This window comes from Manacus vitellinus, unplaced genomic scaffold, assembly GCF_001715985.3.
Source record: "Manacus vitellinus isolate BGI_N305 unplaced genomic scaffold, ASM171598v3 scaffold_25_pilon, whole genome shotgun sequence".
Lineage (NCBI taxonomy): Eukaryota > Metazoa > Chordata > Aves > Passeriformes > Pipridae > Manacus > Manacus vitellinus.
The window spans coordinates 2,706,955-2,728,325 of record NW_021939882.1 but is presented as its reverse complement, the minus strand read 5'-3'; the positions used below and the strand labels follow the sequence as shown (position 1 = coordinate 2,728,325).

The 21,371-nt window shown below is 50.8% G+C and overlaps 2 protein-coding genes across 3 annotated transcripts in view; one reads left to right on the top strand and one right to left on the bottom strand.

The window, feature by feature from the left end:
• The first annotated feature begins 33 nt into the window (after positions 1 to 33).
• RAB24 (RAB24, member RAS oncogene family) lies at positions 34 to 2,124 on the top strand. The gene is made up of 7 exons (XM_029960175.1): positions 34 to 75; positions 174 to 252; positions 368 to 435; positions 534 to 633; positions 987 to 1,037; positions 1,139 to 1,201; positions 1,704 to 2,124. Exons 1-7 carry the CDS (start codon positions 34 to 36, stop codon positions 1,766 to 1,768), a joined length of 468 nt encoding a protein of 155 aa, XP_029816035.1. The 3' UTR covers positions 1,769 to 2,124.
• Positions 2,125 to 2,204: 80 nt separating this feature from the next.
• NSD1 (nuclear receptor binding SET domain protein 1) overlaps positions 2,205 to 21,371 on the bottom strand; it is a 43,420-nt gene continuing 24,253 nt past the window's right edge. For both annotated transcript variants that reach the window (XM_018073557.2, XM_018073558.2), the window contains exons 15-21: positions 20,894 to 21,006; positions 18,101 to 18,370; positions 17,844 to 17,960; positions 16,499 to 16,640; positions 15,959 to 16,065; positions 13,487 to 13,691; positions 2,205 to 10,990 (exon numbers count right to left, since the gene is read on the bottom strand). In XM_018073557.2, coding sequence (XP_017929046.1) covers positions 8,640 to 10,990; positions 13,487 to 13,691; positions 15,959 to 16,065; positions 16,499 to 16,640; positions 17,844 to 17,960; positions 18,101 to 18,370; positions 20,894 to 21,006 — 3,305 coding nt within the window. In that variant the 3' untranslated portion in view covers positions 2,205 to 8,639. The remainder of the gene's footprint in view (positions 10,991 to 13,486; positions 13,692 to 15,958; positions 16,066 to 16,498; positions 16,641 to 17,843; positions 17,961 to 18,100; positions 18,371 to 20,893; positions 21,007 to 21,371) is intronic.

Below are 21,371 nucleotides of genomic sequence, written 5' to 3'. Positions count from 1 at the left end.
CAGACGATTGGAGCGCCTTCGTTGGCCAAGGTGATGTCCGTGGGGAGAGCAGACAGTGACCCCTGGGCATTCTGCGTAAGTGCAGAGACGAGGGCTGTGCTGACATCCCCAGCCACCCCCTGGCTCATGGATCTCCAAGAGTCACTTGCCAAGCACTTCCTTGTGTCCCACAGGACACGGCCGGCTCGGAGCGCTATGAGGCCATGAGCCGCATCTACTACCGGGGGGCCCGGGCTGCCATCGTCTGCTATGGTAAGGGCATGGAGGATGTGGAGGTCCCAGGATCCTGGGACAGAGTGGTGGCAGCACTGGTGGGTCAGGCACTGAGGAAAGCGTTGGACAGACCCTGACGCCCCTCTCTCTCCAGATCTCACCGACAGTGGCAGTTTCCAGCGAGCCAAGTTCTGGGTGAATGAGCTGCAGAACTGCGAGGAGGTACAGGGGTGCTGGGGGGCTGCACAGCCTCACTGTGGGGCAGGGGGGCTGCTGGTAAAGACATGGGCACATGCCTCCCATCCCTCTCCCTGCCCCAGGGCTGCCGGATCTACCTGTGTGGCACCAAGTGTGACCTGCTGGAGGAAGACAGGAGGAAGCGGGGGATTGACTTCCATGATGTGCAGGACTATGCTGATGGTACAGCCACTGCTGGCCCTTCCTGGGGCTCCCGCAGCACAGGGGGTGGGGGGCATGGGGGGATGGATCTGTGTGCAAGGGGCTCTGCCCTTGCCCTGAGCCCGCAGCAGATCCGGTGGCACCAGGGTTCCGTGTGTGGTGAGGTGCCAGCTCTACCAGGGACCTCCCTGGGCACAGCATGTCCTGACATGGGCAGGCACGTGGCCAGCTGGGCCAAGGGGCCAGGAGCCCTGTCCTGGGTCTCTGCCAGCCCCCTGTCAGCAGCTGTGCCTGAGGGGTGACTCTGGGGGCAGCTGAGCCCTTGGGCCATATCCTGCACCTGCAGCAAGTGCCAACCTGGACCCTTGTTTCAGAGATCAAAGCAGACCACTTTGAGACCTCCAGTAAGACGGGCCAGAGCGTGGGTGAGTAGCCCCTCACTAGGGCCATGCCATGGGCAGAGCAGGGCCAGGGGGCTCTGCCTGGCGGGGGCACCCACACCCACTGTGCCACCTCTCCCCCCCAGATGAGCTGTTCCAGAAGGTGGCCGAGGACTACGTCAACTTTTCCGCCTTCCAGGTGATGACAGGTGAGTAGGTAGGAGCTGTCTCTCCCCAGGCACCCTCTCCTGTGCCTCTGCTGAGTGTGGAATATGAGCAATGGGGGGTCTGGCAGGGCCCTTCCTCACCTCTGCCCTGCTTGGGGCTGCTGCAGCTCTGTGCTGGGGATTGTCCTGTGGAGGTTGGGTCCCATCACAGCATCCTCGTCCCTGCTTAGGCCAGGCTCAGCATGTCCACACAGCTGGGCCATGATGGCCTTTGGTGTCCAGGAGCCTCGCTAGGCTGCAGGACTGGCTCAGCTCTTCACCAGGCCTGCCCCAGCGTGCTCAGCCTGGCTGCACCTCCCGCTCTGGGCTGTGCCATTGCCTTGGGCTGTGCTGTGGCCCTGGGCCTTGCTGCTTCTCCAGGGGCACCAAACCCTCCTCATGGGCACTGCTGGGGCCCACGCCTGGGACCAGCAGCTTTGGGGCTGCCACACAGCATTTTGTGGCGTGGATGTGCCAGCAGCCTGCCGCTCCTGCTCTCTTCCAGAGGACAAGAGTGTCAACCTGGGCCAGAGGAGCAGTCCCTACTTCTACAGCTGCTGCCACCACTGAGCCCTTGTGCCAAAAGGGAACTGCTGCTGCCGGCTGGGCAGCTGGCGCACGCCGGATGCCTCCGGTGTTTTACCTGCTGTGTTTTAGCTGTTGGGGCCTGTCTGTGCCAGGGCACAAGGCCTGCGGACTGCTCTCCTCCTGGCATGTGGAGTGGCACAGGGCTGCCGTGCAGTGCCAGGATCTATGGACTGTCACCCCCAGGGACCCCCTCCCTGCCACCTGTGGCATTGGTGGGAGCTGCTGTGGCCCAGCAGCAGCTGGTAACTTATTCTCTCGGAGATGCTCAATTCATTGCAGATTTATTTAAGCGTCTTCTCTCAAGGTGTACAATGTAAATAAAACGCATTGTGGTCTGAGCCGCCCCCTGTGCACGAGGCTTTTGGGGGTTTCCCATCCCTCCCCCGCCCCCCTCGGCAAGACAAACCACAAGAGGACATCGAGAGTAAAGTTAAACTTTACTTTACAGTAATTTTTCTTCTATATACAAAGAATTACAGTACATGTTCTGGGAGCACCTGGGCAGGGCAACCCTCTTTTCATTATAAGTTTCACATACACAGCCAACAGTCTAAGGGGAGCAAAATGAAAGTAATCAATGGTCCAAGACTCTCCCCTCTCCCTCTTCTAAAAATAATATACATGCTGGAAATATGTAGTTTTCTCTCACCTGCTCTGGCATTCCTGCTTAGAACTGACAGACGAGTCCCAGCCAGGGTTGAGCACCCCCATGTCCTCCCCTGCAGTGCTCTGGCTGGCCCCTGCCTTGGCTGGGCTCCTCAACTCCCAGTGCTTTTCCCTCTGGCTGAGCCTGTGGAACAGGACCCTGCAGGGAACCCCCATCCACTGCCACCCTGTGGGCAGCAGACCCTGGGGTGAAGGCAGCGAGGGGCTGCTCACACCAAGGTTCCCCCTATGAGCAAACCTCCTGCTCACAACTCCAGTGCAACTTAACGCTGCTGCTATGAGTGGCCCACCCCTGTCTCTGGGCAGTGAGGAAGGGGCAGTGGGTAGCCACCCTCCCCAGGACCCTTGGCTAGTTGGCAGCCAGGACCCCAGCTGAGAGCATGTAGCACACTGGAGGGCAGCAGGGGACATTCAAAGCCAGGGGACATTCAAAGCCAGGCATGGGGACACGTTAAGTGTCTGGCAGAGCAGTGACCTCGGCACCACGGATATGCAGGGCTGGGAGTGCTGCTGCTGAAAGGCTTCCACCGTCCAGCTGCTCCCTGCCTGTGCCAGCCACTGCCAACACGTCCCACCTCCCACCCATGTCAGCCTGGGCCTTCAGTTCCAGCCACGCTCCACCTTGAGTCTCCCAGTGCTGCTGCTTTTCCATTTAACAAGTTCCCAGTGTCTAAAAAAATACACAAAACCCAGTTCCTTGAAGTCAACAACTTGGAAACATCAGAAAAAGAAACAAAGACTGAAACCAGCTCAGTACCAAACGGACACGAAGAACATGCAGTAGCGGATGCCTGCTTTGCTTTACATGGCTCCACTGGCTCCCCACGAGGCCCACTGGCACACTGGTTTGAGTCTCAAAACCCTCATAAATTGAAGGAACTGAGTCACACCTCATCCTGTTTCAGTCACACAGACCCAGCTCTACGGGGATGGGATTCAGCTGGCCAGGAAGTCCCAGCCTACGGGCCAGGAGCCGTGAGTCCAGCCCTACTGTGCTAAGCTGCCGACGGTTTACAATAGCACCACAATAGCCCAAGGGTTTTGCCAAGGGCAAACTGATTAAAACTTTACCTTGAAATAGGCCATAGCTACACCCATTTCTCAGATTTCCCTAGGAGGTAGATTCAGTGCTGTAGGGACTGTCCATCACCGCCACTCCTCCAGCCCAAGCTCATACAAGCTGTCCCCTGCACTGAGCTTTGCTTACATTGCTTTTGGAGGACCTGGAGCAGGAATCTTGCCTTTTCCCACCTCCTGCTAAGCAAGGGCACTGCCACCCTGCAGGTGAGACTCTTGCTGAAGCCAGGCACGTGGTGGAGCAGTCCCCAGGCTCCAGTGTCCCATGTCCCAGGCTCTGGGAGCCCCAAGCACCCATCAGCCCAGCCCGTGCTGCTGCAAGAGGTGCAGCCATTGCTGTAAATGATACCACCAGTGTTATCACTCTCACAGGGGGGTAATTAGCACGGGCAAAGCCTGGGAGATCGAACACAGCATCCCCCCTCCGGACTTTCAGAGTAGCTGCATGATTTGCCACTTTGCTTTAACACACACTGGCTGGCAAAGGCCAAAAGCCTCATCAGTAATTTAGGGCAAAGCACATTACAAGCAGGTTACAATTATGGTTATTCCAAACATCAAGCAAAATCAGAAGTTAAGGCTGAAATTAAAAATAAACGGAAGGTATTGAAGGTCTGAGGTTTCTCAAACAAACTCCCCCTGCCCTGTCAGAATGCTGCCTGTGGTGTCCAAGTAGAAGCAGGATACTACCACAGTGTGCTCAGGCTAAACCACTGCCAAGGACATCAGGGTTAGGGCTGCTCTTTCCTAATTTTTCTTCCTTTTTTTTCCACTGAAAGTGAGCTGAAGCTTTTCTAGCAACACATTGTCCCACCTTAATTTGTTAAGGTCCTTTGGATTCAACCATCTCTCTTCTAAATTTTAACACCAGCCACACCTTCAGAGCCTCTGCCTGCAGGGGTTTAACCCTGAATTAACACGTACTCCCGCAGTACCTCCCGGATACTTTGTGTATTGAAGTGAATCTGGCTCTTGGGGTTTTTTTTGTTAAATAGGAAAAGTTTAACTCGAGAACAGCAATAAAGCAAGCTACCATCAGCTAGTCAGCATCTGGAGATGTGCAGTAGGTGATGATCCCTTACAGTGGTAGCTTTCCTGCTAGATTCACCAGAGCCCTGGCTGACAGTGGGCCCCAGCCCAGCACTGGGGAAGATAGGACAAGCCTGCTCCCCTCCTGCCCACACATCCCACAGGTCCTGCAGTGGCTCCTTCTCTGCAACCCTCCTTGCCTGCCTGGGCACTTGAGTCCCTGACCACACTGCTACCGCTCACCAGAACTCCTCCATCACCAAAGGTCAATTAGGACTCTCTTGCCCACCGTGGAAATCCAACACTAAAGTTGGTCCTACTGTGGGATGGAAGCCAGGGCCACTGACCACAGCCCATTGCTCTGAGCAGGGGAAGCCAGGCTGTCCTGACAGCAAAGATGTTGACCAGCGAAGCGTTTGTAGAGGAGCAAAGCCTTCACCCCCTTCAGAACCAAGGAGTCATTCCTACAAGCGGGAATGGGCTCAGGAACCTGGGAAGTTCCTGTGAGCCTCCCTGGGACTGCAGAGCTCTGAGCAGAAATAATTACATCCCTGACTCTGCTTCTACAGCACTTCACAACAGTGAATCAACACAAGAGTCACCTCTCATCCACCTCGGGTGCAATTAGGGCTGACCTGAGATTTAGTGACCAGGTGATTGGATCCCTCCAATGCAAAAAAGAGCACCACAGCCTTGGCAGGAGCTGCAGCAAAGCTCCGAGCCCAGCAGGTTACTTTGTCACTGTCTTCTACCTTGAAACTCCCCATGATTCAAACTGACTGAACTCTCAAGGCAGCAATGAACTGCCGCAAACAAATCCAACTGCTTCGGCACAGACATCTCCCTCTCCTCCTCCAAGGCAGTGCTGCCACCACAGCAAGAGTCACGTCAAGTGCACAAGCCCACATTTCCTTCACCAGAGTTTTGCTGCCCAAAGTTCTTCCCCAGCTCCCGCTCCATGCCAGTGAGGGCAGCCTGGGTAGGGCAAGGCTGTTGGGACCTCTCTCCACACCTGGTCAGGCCTTGTCCATCTTGCTAAGGTGACCCAGCACTGCCGGACACTCCCATAAGCACCACTACTCCATCTGAAAAGCCCCCCGATCTGACAGAGCATCACCCAGGGCCCCAGTGAGGGTGAGGAGGGAAAAGGAGCTTCCTGACTTCCTCCTTCTGTGATGTTCCCCAACACCAACTTTACCAAGCAGCCTCCCAGCTATGCTGAAGTAACCTTCCAACAGCAGCTGGAAGGTAGCAAGCCAGAAACCTGGATCCTTGTGGAAAAGGGAGACAAGAGGAGAGATGGGGTACAGTCAGCTGCAATGAAGAAGGCTGTGGGAAATGCCATGCAACAGTTTAATCCACATTCACTGTTCCAAACAAGCTTTTGGGTAAGCGCCTGCTGCGTGAAAGGCGGCTGCTGCCGTGAGCCTCACCCTGCTACGGGAGCACACGATTTATAGAAGTGATCTTTTCAAACCTGCTCTCATGAGAATTCGTTGAGAACTTCTCCATTTTACAGATTTAAAAAAGCCTGCACCAAAAATATTCACAGTTTATTTTTTCATGAAACAAGTAGCGAGTTAACACGTGACAATGCAAAGCGGAGGTGGACAGAGCAGTGCAGAGACCTCTCTGGTTACAGCGGGAGCTGGCTGGGCACCGGCACTGAGGGAACCCTACTTACACAATCTACATGACTAAGTCCAGCTCATGGGAAGGCTTATAAATGTAAATTCAAGATTTATTTTCCTTCTCACACATGATAAATACTTAATATACTGAACGTCATTACCTTTTTTTTTCTTTTTTTATAATTTTGTTTAAAAAAGTTAACGAATGCCCTTAAGATAATCTTCTCTCTCAATGGATCTGAGTTGTCCTGATTCCCTTTGTGGAGGAGTCACGCAGAAACATAAGCTGCTTGTATTTCCCCAGTTTCAGCAGCAAGCAGGAACTGACCTGCTAGTCTTCCCGGAAAAAAACAACATTTAACAAGTAAGTTTCCATAAGCCATAAAGCTTTTCCAAGCCGTGAGCTATTCTACAAAGGATCTGAAATGATTTGGACTAGAGAAGAGATGCACCATAGCACTGGTAATGTCCCCTCATGCCCAGCACACCTGGCCTTTTCAGGAGGACGTTGTCTCAGGGTGCACAAGTCAGGAAAGCAGAATAGACTGGGATTTGTCTCGGCACAGGTGTCTGCCTCCCTTCATAGAAAACTGCAAAGCTCATGACTGTCTGCTCTGGGAGCAGCAGGCACTTGCAAGCCAGGTGAGAACAAGGAAGCAAAGGGTCGGGTCCCTCCCATGTCGGAGGGAGAGGGTTGGCCTGGAGCTGAACGCTCCCCTTCTGGGGAGGGACCTGTGGATCAGCCTGGAAGGAGAAGGATACACACACTGGAGCTGCGTGAGGGTCTGGTGGCGGCACAGAGATCCGAGGCTGCGGCCCCAGATCGGTGGAGCTCAGGCAAACCACAGAGGTAATGTGTTGTGACAGTGGGAAAATGCTGGTTAGCAGTGCTTCCTTGGCAGGACACCGACCCCATCCAGCCCAGGCACTGCCACCAGGGAGGCCCATCCTCCTCCTCCTGCCTGCGAGGGTGCAGGTGGTCGCAAGATGCTGCAGGCCCCTGGGACTCTACCACCTGGCCCACAAGCACCATGGCCAAGCCAACTTCTGCCTCCATGCTTGAGTGAATGGCTTTCAGCAGGCCTAGTCTGAACACCAGCCTGATGACTACCAGGTACTAAACATCTATTTTCACTGGAAAAGGGAGAAGAGGAAAAAAGAAAGCCAGCCAGCTGCTGGAGCCCACCATGTTCCAGTGTGAGAACTACAATTCAGTTGGAAGGACACACACGCACACACACACACACACACTCACTCCAACACAGTCCAGTTAATTCAAGTCTCCTTTGGTTGTAGAAGAGTTAAGCCAGAAGCTGCCCAAGGGGAAGGTGTTGAGATGGGTCCCGATACAGCTACGGAACCCTTGCCTCTGCGCTGTGCAGTGAGCGAGTCAGGTTTTGCTTGCTGTTGGCAATACCAGGTGTGATGGGAACACGTCCTGAACACGCCTGAGGCAAGGGGAGAAAGGACTGCTCAGTCCGCTGGCTCACGTTGAGACAGAAGTCAAGAAGAGACTGGATGGAAATTTGAAAGGGAGCACCACTCCCTTGCCAGGGCAGAGCTCAGCACCTTGGGGAACCCACTCTGCCCTGCTCCACTATTGCTGCTTTACGGGTCACTACGTTTTCAAGGGCAGGAAAGCACTCCACATGTCCTGTGCTAAAGGATTAAGACACAAGAATGAAAACACTGCCAGACGACTACTTCCAAGATCTCTCTTTTCCCTGACTTCCTCCAGATTTCCCGTTTCTCGGGCCCGGCCAGATGCAGCTCTGTACAAAGGAGCCTGAATGGACACTGCCTATTAATGGAGAAAACCACACTGAGCGAGTGCAGGGGCTCCTCTTCCAGCTCACTGGAGATGATCCTTGTCCTTCAGCAAACCACACACACAGCACATCCCGGTGAACATACGGATAAACCTCACAAAGCAACGCCCTGCAGGGACAGAGACCTGGGCAGACAACACAAATCCCTTCCCTGCTTCTAGAGTCTGGCAAGGACATGCACCTGACTGCTCACCACCTGATCCTGAAACTTCTTCAGTCCCAGGGCAGCCTGACTGATCTCCTTCCTTTAAATGTAGTAATGAAAGCAAGGCGCCTGGCTGTACCTGGGAACCCACCTATGAATCAGACCTGGAGCTTGAACACGCTGGATCAGTAATGTGACCATTTCAATGGAATTGGAGATTTTCACCCAGAGTGGACTCTTTATTTCAGCTTTACCATTTGTTAAAGGAAGAGGAAAAGGTCACGGATGCTCTCTCCCTTTGCTTGGGCCAGACTCAGGTTTAAGAGAATGTCCTTGCTCATGTCACGAGAGAATATGGATGGGATGTGCATGGGTTAGGGGCTGGGCTCAGGGAAGTGAATAAAAAAAAAACAAAAGAAAGATTCCCCCTCCCTAAACATTAAACAACTGAAACCTGCCTCCCATATTTACCAACCTCACTTTGGCTCTGAGTCGGCCAACTCACGACAGACAGAATCCTGGTTACAGGCTAACGCTGTGTTTTGTTCAGGCAAAGGGTCCTGCCCCCGAGGAGTCTGTGCTTTTCCACCCAGCCAAGAAATCTGGTCAATTGTCTGAATGTTCGTGACAAGCCACTGCATCTGCTCCGGGGGCACCGGCGCTTCCCTGGCTGGTCGAGGGGTCTGCTCGAATGCACGCAATCTCTCTGATGTCCACGGGGTCTGCTCTGCGGGGGCTGAGGCCACTTCCCAGCTGGGCTGAATGGTTGGCTCTGGTGGTTTCTCTGCTGTCCGGGAAGGCTGCTCAGCAGGCATCAGGGCTTTTGCAGTGGGCCAGTGGGTCTGCTCGTGCGTCTGTAGTTTCTCCGTAGGCCATGGTACTTGTCCAACGTGCGTCACTACCTTCCCAGCAGACCAAGAGATTTGCTCCCCAGCTAACATGGTCCTCTCTTTCTGCTGGGGATTCAGCTCCATGGCCGGGGCTCCTCTCTCCTTCGGCTGAGCGTTCTGGTCGACAGGTCGCAGCGCCTTCTCCGACAGCAACAGCCTTGGAGCTGATGCAGCCAGAGGCTTGTCCAAGGCTTGAGGCCGAGGAGCCACGGCAGCAGTCAGCTTGTCTGATGCCTGAGGCCACGGGGCTGTAAGAGCGAGAGGTCTCTCCAAGAGCTGAGGCCGAGACGCCCCAGAGCTGAGAGCCTTTTCCAGAGGCAGGACCCGCAGGGCCCCGGAGTCAGCAGCCTTCTCCGGAGGCAGGGGTCGCAGCACCCCAGGGGAGAGAGCCTTTTGTGTGAGTGGGATCCGCAGGGCCCCAGAGCTCAGAGCCTTGTCCACAGGCAGGACGTGAGGTGACCGGGAGCCAGGGGCCTTCTCCGGAGTTAGGGGCCACGACACCCCTAAGCTGGGAGCCTTCTCTGTGGGCAGGATCCGTGGCATACCCAAGGCAGGAGCCTTCTCCGGAGTCAAGGGATGGGGTGACCCAGAACTAGGAGCCTTCTCTGTGGCTGGGACCCGCATTGCAGCGGAGAAGGAGGCATTTTCTGGAGGCAGGGGTCGTGGCACTGCTGATCCAGGAGCCTTCTCTGCAGGCAGGATCCGTGAGACAGGGGAGTCAGGGACTTCTGCAATGGGCAGAGGCCACAGCACCTCAGGACTGGAAGCCACCTCCAATACTGGGACCTGTGGCACCACAGAGCTGGGATCCTCTTCCACAGACTCTGGCTGTGGGCTCTGGGCAGAAGTGTCATCCAGCGGTTGGAGCTGATCGGCCTCAGGAGCCTCATCTGCCGGCTGGGACTGCAACGTCCCCACCGTGGCGAGGAGTCTGTCAGACAGTGGAGGATGCAGGCATTTTGTGGGGAACTCATCCAGCAGCTCAGGCTGCTGGGTCCCGGTGTCAATGAGGGACTTGTCCGATAACCCCAAAACCCCAGGGGTGTCTGGAGGCTCGTCTGACAGCTGGAGCTGCAGGGCACCAGCAGTAACAAGCGACTCATCCAACGACTGTGGTGATCCCGGAGGAGATTTGCTCGGCAGCTGAGGCTGCGAGGCGTCACTGGAGGACTCATCCAGGGGCCAGAGCACCGCGTTGGTGGGAGGTTTGTCGGGCTGCTGAGGCCGCAGCGCTACGATGATGGGCTGCTTCTCTGACTGCAGCCTTAGGGACAGGGCGGCCTGGGGCTTGTCTGACGGCTGCAGGCGGAGCGACAGGGTGGTGGGAGGTTTGTCCGAAGGCTGCAGCCGGAGCGAGAGGGTGGTGGAGGGCTTGTTGGATGGCTTCAGCCTCAGTGACAAAGTGGCAGGGGGTTTATTTGATGGTGGCAGTCTCAGAGCCAGGGTGGCGGGTGGTTTGTCTGGTGAAGGCAGCCTGAGGGCCAGGGTAGTGGGGGGCTTGTTTGACGGCTGCAGCCTCAGGGCAAGGGTGGTGGGGGGCTTGTCTGATGATGGCAGCCTCAGCGCCAGGGTAGCAGGGGGCTTTTCTGGTGACTGCAGTCTGAGGGCCACAGACTGAGGTAGGCTGTCCAGGGTCTGAACGCTCAGGTCTGTGTCTGCCTCCGTGTCTACCTCTGCAGGCAGCTGCTCCGGTGGCTGGGTGTCCTCTCCATTAGTCAGGGCTTCTATGGGAGGCACATACTCACGAATTTCTCCTGGCTCTAGAGGGTGAGGCCCACAGGGATCGTGCTCCGTACAGCATAATCGTCCATCCAGCTTGGAGATGAAGAGCATTCCTTCCCGGTGCTGCTTGCAGAAGGACCTGGGGCACATCTCGCAGAACGAAGCTGCTTCCTTACCACACATATCACACTGATGCCACGGGCACTCCCATTTTCCTGCAGCACAGACATGGGAGAAAAGACACACCTTAGGAGTAGTACAAGGGGAAGAGACAAAGGCCTGCTGCAAAGTGAGCTCAGGGGAAAGTGGGAACACCTGTGTAATACTCTCATACAATTCTACATGTCCTCCTCAGTTTCCACCATAGCTCCAGGCTTGACGGGCAGGTAACAGGAACCTGCACTCTCAGAAGCAACAAGGGCAATGATAATCAGGACAAACACAAGCCACGTCAGGTCAGACCAAAAGCCCATCTGGTTCCTGCACAACACAAACTAATAGGAGTGCCTAGAGAAGAGCAGACACCCCCAGCTTGCAAATCTCTGTGGCTCTGAATTCCAGACAACATCAGTGGTGTCTGTGCACAAAACCCAGTGGACCTTTTAAGTAGATGTGTCAGATTCATCTTTTAATTCTGTGTCAACAACCTCCCTTCCTGTTTATCAGAAAGAAGAAGCGAGAGAGCAGTGATCACAAGGGGCAAGTTCCTATTGTCTCTATACCCAAAGGCACCTTCCTTAACCTCTGCCCATGAAAAAACTACGGTTTAACACAAAGCTGCTCCCTTAGGAGCTCCACATTCACAGTGAATCTATTGACCATCAGTATCAACATCATCAAGAAGAAAAAACCAACACTACTTCAGAGATTGCTGGCAGACACCACTTGGGCCAGAGCATTTCCCAGCCTCCCTGAACCACATCCACACAGCTGTGGCTGTGGCTATCAGCTCTTTTCCAGGGATGCTGGTGCGTGGCCATTGGTCCCTGCACTTATGCAACAGCAGCTCTCCACGTTGCTTTTCCCCTGGGGTTGAAGACTACACGTAGCATGTTTTTCTCCTTTGAAGCCAGTCCAAGGCTTCTATTCGAGTCTCAAAATACGCACACTGCTTTTCTATGTCTTTTCCAGTTTTTCACCATTTTTTCCAAGTGGGGATGTTTAACACTTCACATGGTTTCCCCCTTTCCTGGCTCACAATGCTGCAGCACAGGCTGCCACTGCTCCCCCTGCACCAGAAGCATCCCAGAGAGCAACACTCAACTCAGCCGGGCCACTGAAAAGACTCTAGGACCATCCTTATAGAGGTCATTTGTATAGATGGAAAATAAAAGGTCAAAATCTGCTAGTTTGTTGCAGGAAGGATCAATCCTATCAAACCACTTTAATGATCTTTGACAGAATAAAAGGTCTAATGAATAAGCACTCTCTCCAGAGACAGCCCTGAGCTCTTGGAAGTAAGATCACACAATTAGCAACATGCAAACAAGCAGGAAATTCCAATTACTTGACAGTAATGCCCATGGCAGAGGAAACATTTGAAGTAGAAAGTGCTGAACCTTTCATGTCTTGCATGATACTCTGAGGAGCAGGCTATGGAAATCACAGCCTATGTGTAAAAAAAGTAAAATTGCTACAACTGACTGAAAATCATTATCAAAAAACACCTATCAATGGTCTTGTGGTAAACTGAGGAGGCATTTCAAACTACATCCTTCAGGATTATATTTTAATCTGTATTGTAATTTAAATTTCTAGAAGCAGAACACCAAAATACTCTTACATAAACAGGTAGGTAACAACAAGGCTGTGAGGTACTGCAAAAATCCAGTTGGACAGGCTCAGAATTTAACTGGACAGATGCTTTTGCATGAACAAGGTGTAATTATATGAAGACCAGTGTAGGATTGCAGGAGGAAGAAATAAAATAAATATGTGAAAAGGATAAAGTAAAAAACTCAAGAATGATAAGGAAAATAACAAACCTCACATAAATATAAAAACTATTTTTGCAAGACAAGTCAAACATATTTTCCCAAGAAATTTTATGTAAAACACAAAATAATTATTTTCTTCTCTCAGAGTTAGCAAGGCCTTGGGTGCAATGCTGTTAAAATACTTTCAGTTTTTAAAAATGTGTGGGCAAGTGGGATGCAGTCCAGAACATACTAAGAATAAAAACTTTAGAAAATAAGAGCTGCAATGAGAAGCTGTGTTGTATAAGCTGGAAAAGGAGCGAGACAATAATTTGTCTCAGTATGCAAAAAAAACATGTAACAGAGCTGGCAATCCTTTGTTTCTTCAAGTCAGGCTGTTAGGAGCAGCTTTTCAAGCGGAAAGCAGGAGAACAGGAGAATATGCTTTGATACTGTTTCATTCAACTGTCTTCAACTTTGGGAAAATGGCCAATATGAGGATCAATATCTCAACTATTGTTGGGGCTGTGCCAGGCCCCATGGATGGGGTCAACTCACAAACACCATGTTTTAGGTAAGGACCAGCTCCCCCTTCAGCAATTAGTTCACCTTTTTGTGGTCACAGTGGGGTGCAAACCAGGGTTGTGTCATTTGAGCCACGAGGTCTGTTCAAGTGAGAAAGATTTTTCCAAATTTTAAGATGCTGTGACTCAAGTGCAAGATGGCGAGCAGCACCTGGGCCACCTCGAGCCAACAGTGTGACCCAAGCAGAGCCCAACCATGCAGAGCACTGACCTGCAGGTCTCTTGGTCAGGTTGAGGCAGTCTGCATGGTACACCTTGGGGCAGCCTGACTTCTTACAAGAAACCAGCTGCCCTCCATCCCCACAGCTGAAACACTCGTCCTCTCGCTCCTTCATCACCTCCGCCTGCGACCTGCGCTTCATCTGCGGCCGCCTCTTCAGCTTCTTGGACTTCTCCTCGGTGAGGCTGGGCTGGCTCTGTGGGCAAGACAACCCTGGTTACTGCAGCACTCTGCCCCTTCCACCTGCTCCCTTCCTGCTGCAGGAGAAAACTGCAAACCCTGTCAACAGAAACCCCACTGCCAGCCATACATGAAACCTGTGCAGAACCTCTAGCGCTGCTCTCAAGACAGCAACTAAGTGACTTAAGTGCTCTTCTCTGGCCTAAGGATTCCTCCAACACTGCTCCCCCACTCCCCCTTCAAGCCTGGTCCTCAGACCACTCCTAACCTCCTCTCCAGGCCAAGCCTCCCCTTGTGCCAAACACTCAGCTCCACAAAGATGGATGCTGTCTTGTCCCCAGTCCTGACTTTATCAAAGCACTATCAGTTTAGTTTATCTAAGCAGACATGAGCTTAATTTTGTGCCATTTTCTACATCTCTTTGTGTTCAAATATGTGTTCTGCATGCAGGACATCTCTGTGTGCTGAAACAATGACTACAAGGCGACTTCTGGATCCTTTCTTCTGCATAAATATTGGGCACTGTTTGCATCACCAGAACCACCAAAAGATTTAAAAGCCTTGGTCTCTAGACCTACAACTTCAGAACTCTGCAGAGATGGCTATCTAGCTTTCCTGCCACCAAGGATTTACATCTCTAAATTGTTTCCTTCCTCCTCACCTGTGGATCCTTCTGTTTTTATACCACCATTCTCCCTGACAATGGGGACAAGCCAGGTCTTTCTTATCACTAAAAATGCAGGCACTGAAATGCCTCCACCTAACCTATTCCCACCTATTCTCAGGGTCTAGTTCCTTGGCCATCTAATTACAAAGAGAACAAGAAAATCCCTTCACAGCTAATTTGAATGTCTAAGAGAGGTCTAACAGCTGGACTAAGCAATTCCACTTGCTCCCTGTAGTACAATAGACTCCTAAGCATTCTTCCACACTCGAAGTTAGAAAGGGCACTTTCAAGAGTGAACTTGAGTATAATCAGTTTTGTCTTGCTATGTCTTCAGGAAGCTTAAAAATGCATCTGTTGTGGTAGGAATTAAAAAAAACCACCACCAACAAAAAACCCCAAAGTACTGTTTTCTCGGTATTGTTTCTTAGCCCATCTCATCAAGATGGAATGAGTCGCCTCAGACACCACAAAGGAACATTAATGCCAACTAAAGGGCACCTTCCTCTGATTTCCATCATGCAACCTGCAATTTCAAGGCAAAAATGACAGTCAAACCATGTATAACACAGAAGCAGCACAAAATCAATTGAACTTTAAATCGCGACCTGAAAAAGAACTAAATACATCAGATGTGTATTTCACCTCATCTGTCAACTTCTGAAGATATCCATTTTTTATTTTTATAAGTTAATTTTTCTGCAGAACTAATCTCCCTGGAGAATTCACAAAACCTTCCCTAGATATTGATGGGGCTGAACAACTGTGCTGCTCGAGTTTTAACCCTTAACTGTCGGCATGCCAGAATGCACATGCCAGAGCAGAGGGATTACAGACTGATTTGGTCTTGCACTTGAAACAAACCAGCAGCTGAGACATAGATTTAGCTGGTGACAGCTGGGAACTCGGCCAACTGCTCCTGTTATTTCCTTTTCCCAGTGAGAACCAGCTCACACAAGGAGGTAATTGAAATCAATTCCTGTTACTGCAACATTACAAAGTTGCAAATCAAAGCTCTCAAAAAGTCAGTGAGTTCTAAAAACTGGTGATTTTTCTATTACAGATATGGTAAATTTCTTATTTCTGTCTGATGTGTAAACTTTGGTCACTAAATTAAAAGCAGGATAAAACCAGGAACTTTATTGCAACAAAGACAGTGAGGTAGGAGCCCTCTGGCTCTAAAGCAACTCCAGCCTGAAGGAATGTGCATTTGCTGGCCTTTCATACACGCTCACAATTTACTCAGCCCTTTACTTTGGGAAATGAACTGAGTTGTATTTTCTTGGTTATCTGATGAAGTCTATCCCATGCCTGTCCTTTGCTCCTCTAGTGCAATGGAAACTGCCATGATAAGAAGCAGAAAATTCTGAAAAAATCTTCCAGTTACTTTTTTGGTGTAAAATAAAATTTCCCGTCGTTATTTATAGCAACTTTGATAACTGAAGTATAAGATCTGCTATCTCAAAATGAAAGCTTGAATATTTAACTCATTTCAAGCAGTGTTCTCATAGCCACACTGAAACAGGATTAACTCTGGGACCTGAAATCTCTGCAACGAACATACAGGTCTATGCAAAGAGGTGATGCGGGAGAACAAAAGCTTAAAGGATGCACCATACCTTTGGCCTTACTCCTAGGAAGCCACTGCAATTTGGGGCACCACATTTACAAACGGTCTTTCCATTTCCCAGACATTCCAGATTGTAGTTGAAAGTCAGCTCAGTCCCTGGCACAAAAGCAGATCAAAACCAAGCAAGTTGTAATGAACTACATTTTAATGCTGAAGTAAAAGCACTTAATGTAATATAAATGTCACAGAAGGCTGCCACCACTACACAAGGACACCAAACTCTTAATCTTCCCAGAGATCTTAGTGGATAGAAAATTCAGTGAAACTCCACGCTTGTAGCACATATTACAGCTAAAAAGGATCCACCCTGTAGCAGGGCCATGTCTTGTCCCTGTAAATCAGAACCACAAACCTCCATTGATACCATGGCTCTTTGTGTTTCGTTACGTCAGTGCTGGTGTTAAGTCTCATGAATGCCTACATGAAACCAAAAATTAAATCTCTTCCCAGGGAGCTACAAACCCTCCCTTTTTCATTACAGAACCCCCCCAGGGTTAACTGCAGGCACTGGCAGAGTGCAGCTCCTTACCAGCTTTGATATTTACAAGTGCGAAGAGCCCGACTCGTGTGTCGCCGTTCACACACCATTTCTGAGTCTCACAGTTGGGCTGGCAGCAATGGTTCATGAACCGAGCGTAGTTGCCCTTTGGCCCAGCATCAATGATTCGATCCTAGAATTGAAAAAAAGCCCAGAAAACACCACATTGTAATCAACTGTCATTTCCTGCACTGACATCTCTGGTCAGCGCTGGCGGATCATATGGAACTACAGTCTCCTGCACATCATCTTCCTCTTAAAAGACACACAGGCTCCAGACCAGCCAAGACAGTGCTGCTTTCTGGGAAGCAAGCTCTCCCTGCAGTGTCAGTACTGGATAAACACCACCCCAACATTTCCAAGGCAGTGCCTGTGGTTCCAGGCCCCAACTTCTGCTTAAAAGCAAAATACCAGTTCCTATTTCTTGCACGTCAGTGTATAGAAGGAAAACAGGAACAGTATGTAAAATGAGGTACACTTGTGTACAGCACACTGCCATGTGCTAGACTGTGCTGGACAGGGAAGCTGCAACTGAGATTTGCTTTTGTAATAATGAGACATTAACACTTGGGTTTGCCCCTGCTCCCACCCATCAGCCAGACAAGGAGAACAAGATATGGTGAGTGTGAACTTCCAGCAAGACGAGGGGAGAGACAGAAAATAATCACACTGTTATCCTGTCCCACACTTGACAGCTCTTTTCCATGCTTGCTTTCATGGTTTCCTTCTCATCTATCCAAGGCTGAGTGACAAAGTGTGGGAACCAGCTGACAAAATAACTTACCTCTGAAAGCCAGGAGTGCATACCAACAACCTGGTTGTTGTCCAGGACCCGCTGAGGCATCTATGGGTGTAACTAACTCCATTGGCTCTACTTAGCACAGCAAGACCTGGGATCTGAACTTAAATGAAGGTCTCACTGCGCCTGAAACTTGTACATGTGAGGGCCAATGCCTTCTCTGGCACACATCAGTCCAGTTCTGGGCTCTCCAGGGTTCAGCTGCTGGGAAGGATCCCGAGGTTACCAAATTCTCCCTGTTATGCTGAAGCAGGATCTATGATCCTCAGACAACTGTCCTCAGAAAACTGCCTCACCTCTTCTGAACAAACTCCAAAGTTGTCAGTTCAGACTTTCCTCCTAATCCTAATATCCAACCTGAGGCTTCTCTACTGCATGTTAAATCCATTCATCTGGTCATCTCTTCAGTGGAAATGCAGACCAGCTCATCATTGACTCTTAGCACCTTTTTACAAGTTGGAGAAGACCACTATCACGCCTTCTTTGCAATCATTTTACTTCTGTCTAGGATCCTGGCAAATGATTCCTTTCACATACCTTATCCAGTGTCAACATGTAGAAATTGGTAATGTCATGCTCCTGAGCATAGCGGATTCGGGCTCGGCACTCCTCTTCATCAATTAGCTCCCCAACATACTCATTAACAAATTCACCCTGCCAGAGAGAAAACAATAAGCTGATAAGACAAGACAAATTCCCTGCAGGAGGGAGGGACATCCATCTTTGTGCTAAAACTTAGCTCCTGTTTCCTTCCTAAAAATCTCTCTCTGCGCTTTGCAGCCAGTTTGACGTACCTTCCTGATGTCTGTTTTGGCTTGCAAGCCCCAGCCTCGTGCCAGCGTGCGGAAGATCTGTACCTCGGGATACTGGCGCTTGGAGAAGCACTGGTTCTGGCAGCGCTCCCCAGCAGGACACACCATGGGGTGGCACTCGTAGAGCAACATGCGGTTGATGCACTCGGAGTCCAGGCCGCAGGGGTTTTCATCGGTGGGTTTGCAGTTGCAGCGCGGGATCTCGGACAGGTCTGCAGTGAAGATCTGCACCTTCCCCACTGGCCGGTTCACCTTCAATGCACACGAAGGACATGAGCTCTTGGGAACAACGGGTTATCCTGACAGGCACTTCTACACTCAACCCCTGCCTACGAGCTGATGTGCTGCAGTGAGTTAGTTACAGCGAGGGCAGAAGGACATGAGTATAGGCACAGCTGTACTTCTGGGAACACTATTTCAAGAGGCACAGGGTTAAAGGGAAGAGCTCAGGAAGACGTGGGTCCCCCATTAGCATCACCTGGTGCAGTGTGTAATATGTGACCCTGGAAAGTGCCCCCCTCCCATCACCACTGTGACCACATCCAGTGCAAGTGGCCCAGCACTCCCTCTTGGGTGCACACCATACCTGTGATCAACACCAAACCATTTTCTGCATCAAACTGCACCTTCTACAGTCTGAGTGCCAGGTGCTTTTCCTTAGCTTTTCCTTACTGCCCTGGTTTTTTAATGTTACCATCAGGCTGGTTTGTGCCCTCAGATGTCACTACGAGAACCTGGCTGGCAGACCTGTGACAGACGGCCTACCACGCAGTTACCTCCCTACCCAACTGTCCTGCAGATGTTAATGGAAGCCAAACCAGACAAGGCTGGGGTTGGAAGGCACAGAGATGAGCTCAGAGATAAGCCAAGGAGCTCTTTAAAAACCGCTCCAGAAGGAAGCAGAGTGCAGCACCAGGTGGAGAAGCGACTGGCGTGTCTGTGGCATGAGCTGGGTCCCTTGGGTTTGGTTAAAGGCAGCGAACGCTGAAAGGCAGGCAACAGAGAGTCAGGACTTTGGAGAGAGACACTGAAGAAAAGCTCCTTACTGTTCTTTCCCCGGGTGAGCCATTGGCTCACTTTCCTCTCCCAGAACACAAAAGGAAGGGATCATTTAGCAAAACTATTCCAGCCCCCCATATAATTTATCTAGTCCCACCCACAGGGCAGAGTTTCCGCGCTGACAACCTGCCTGAGACTGGACCAGTCCTGATCCTCCTCCTTTGTTTAAAAGCAAACCCTGAAGAAATCCCTCATTAATCTCTGCAACACTGTCTCCCCCTTTCCTCCTAATACTGCCTCCCACCTCCGACCTTCCTTGTCACTCATGTTCCCCTCTGCTGCTTTCCATCTCTTACCCAGACTCATCACATCATTAAGAGTGGCAAGACTCAAAGATTAGGTCAGTCCAACACTGGCACTGCTTTGGCATTGCCTCTCCACACATGCCCAGCACACCTGCCCTACTCTCCAGAACAAAACCAGCTCCAAAACAGGGTGATGCTTGGACTAGTCACAACTCTGACAGGATGAAGGATCCCAAATGTATTTTACAGCAGCTTCTTGTGTTGGTGATCCTTGGTATGGATCCCGACGTGCTGATCTTAAAAAACCAGGACAGGAATGGACACAACCAGCTTCAGCCATTCCACTCTGAAGCCTTCTTCAGTTCACCATCTGCTCCTGCAAATTGCTTTGCTTTCACAGAGACAAACAGCTTGCACCCAGATCTCAGAAGAGTTGCCATGACTAATGACCACAACCGTTATTATTTATATAAAAGGGTATTTCAAAGGCTCCAAACTGCTTCCAAAGTTCCTTCATGTTGCGGCCAGAGACAGGCCTAAAAATAGCTATAATGAGAAACTACTTCCTCCACTGAAACTGCCTGGCCCATACTGCTGCCACAGCATTCAGTTGTGCTCTTTACAGTGCACAGTAACTCATGCACAATATACCTGCCTGCCTAGAAATTCTAACTAGACACAAAAAGTGCCAGCAAACAGTTATGTTTCCACAGTTTGCCATATAAAATAGGGAAGGAGCAGACAGAGGCAATGAAAAAAAAAAAACCCAGAGTCCCTGAGTCAACGGGTTTCTGGTCAGTCGGGACCCACATCTCATGCACAGGTACATCATGGCCCTAGCTCTCCTGTCAAGTCACCTCCACCCTGTAGCATTTCTATTGCTGTTCCAACTCTAACTCCAAATACAGCCCTTAACATGAACAGTTACCCAAAACTGAGGAAAAGGGTTGGTATTTCAGCATGTACACCCCCTTTAGTATTTCTGTTCCATCACTGATACAGAAAGAGATAAAAAGGAATAGCAGAGATGATACAAGATACTGTGGGTTACCTCCCTCCATGGAGCTCTGCTGCACTGTACCCAGACCACCTCCTGTCCTGCACCACCTAGTTTGCCCACCTTGCCATCAGCAACATGAAGCATTTGAGCATATTGAGCATTACCAGCATTCTCCCAAGTTCTCAAGATAGACACTTCCTTCAGACCACACAACTGACATGGACAACACAGACATGTCCAGATCTGTTCCAGGAAATGAGAGCACCTCTGTTATTGGTGCCAAGCTTGCTGCAGCCCTGCACATAGATGAACTGGAATCGGAGAACAACTGAGGATGCCAAGAGGACCAAAGTCACCGTTAAACACAGCCAGACACCCAAACAGTAGAAATGTTTCTGTATACCTGTAAATCACCTGCACCGACAGCTCAAGGCTTCTCTTCTGCACCTGCCCCCCACCACCTCCCCTCACCTTGATATGTTTGTAGGGAGGAGGTTTCTTGTCGTTCTTTTTGTCTTCCTGAAGCTGTCTCAGTTCTTTCTGCGCCTTCAACTCTTCAAATCTCACAGCAGCTTCTTGAAGAGCTAAGTGAAAGAACAGGCTGTGTTATGAAGAACTCCCTCTGCTCACACAGAGCTGGGCAGCCATTGCCCACCCAGTGCTCACAGTTCCACAAGCAAACCAGCCTGGCTCTGCACTCCAGAGGCAAAGGCTCACTGGAACGGGGTGAAGAAAAGGCCAAAGCAGCAGGGCAGTGCAGGAATTACAGTCAGAGACCTACCCATGGGTAGCCAACTGGTGGCTATCTTTGCCTGCCCTCTTGGGCAGAGGCACCAGCAGCTGCATCACAACTCTCAAGTGCATTTTTGTATAGAGATAATGATTGTATTAGACAAAGGGAAGCTGATAAAGCAGCAGCTCACTTGGATTTCGAGAGATTACGTCAGAA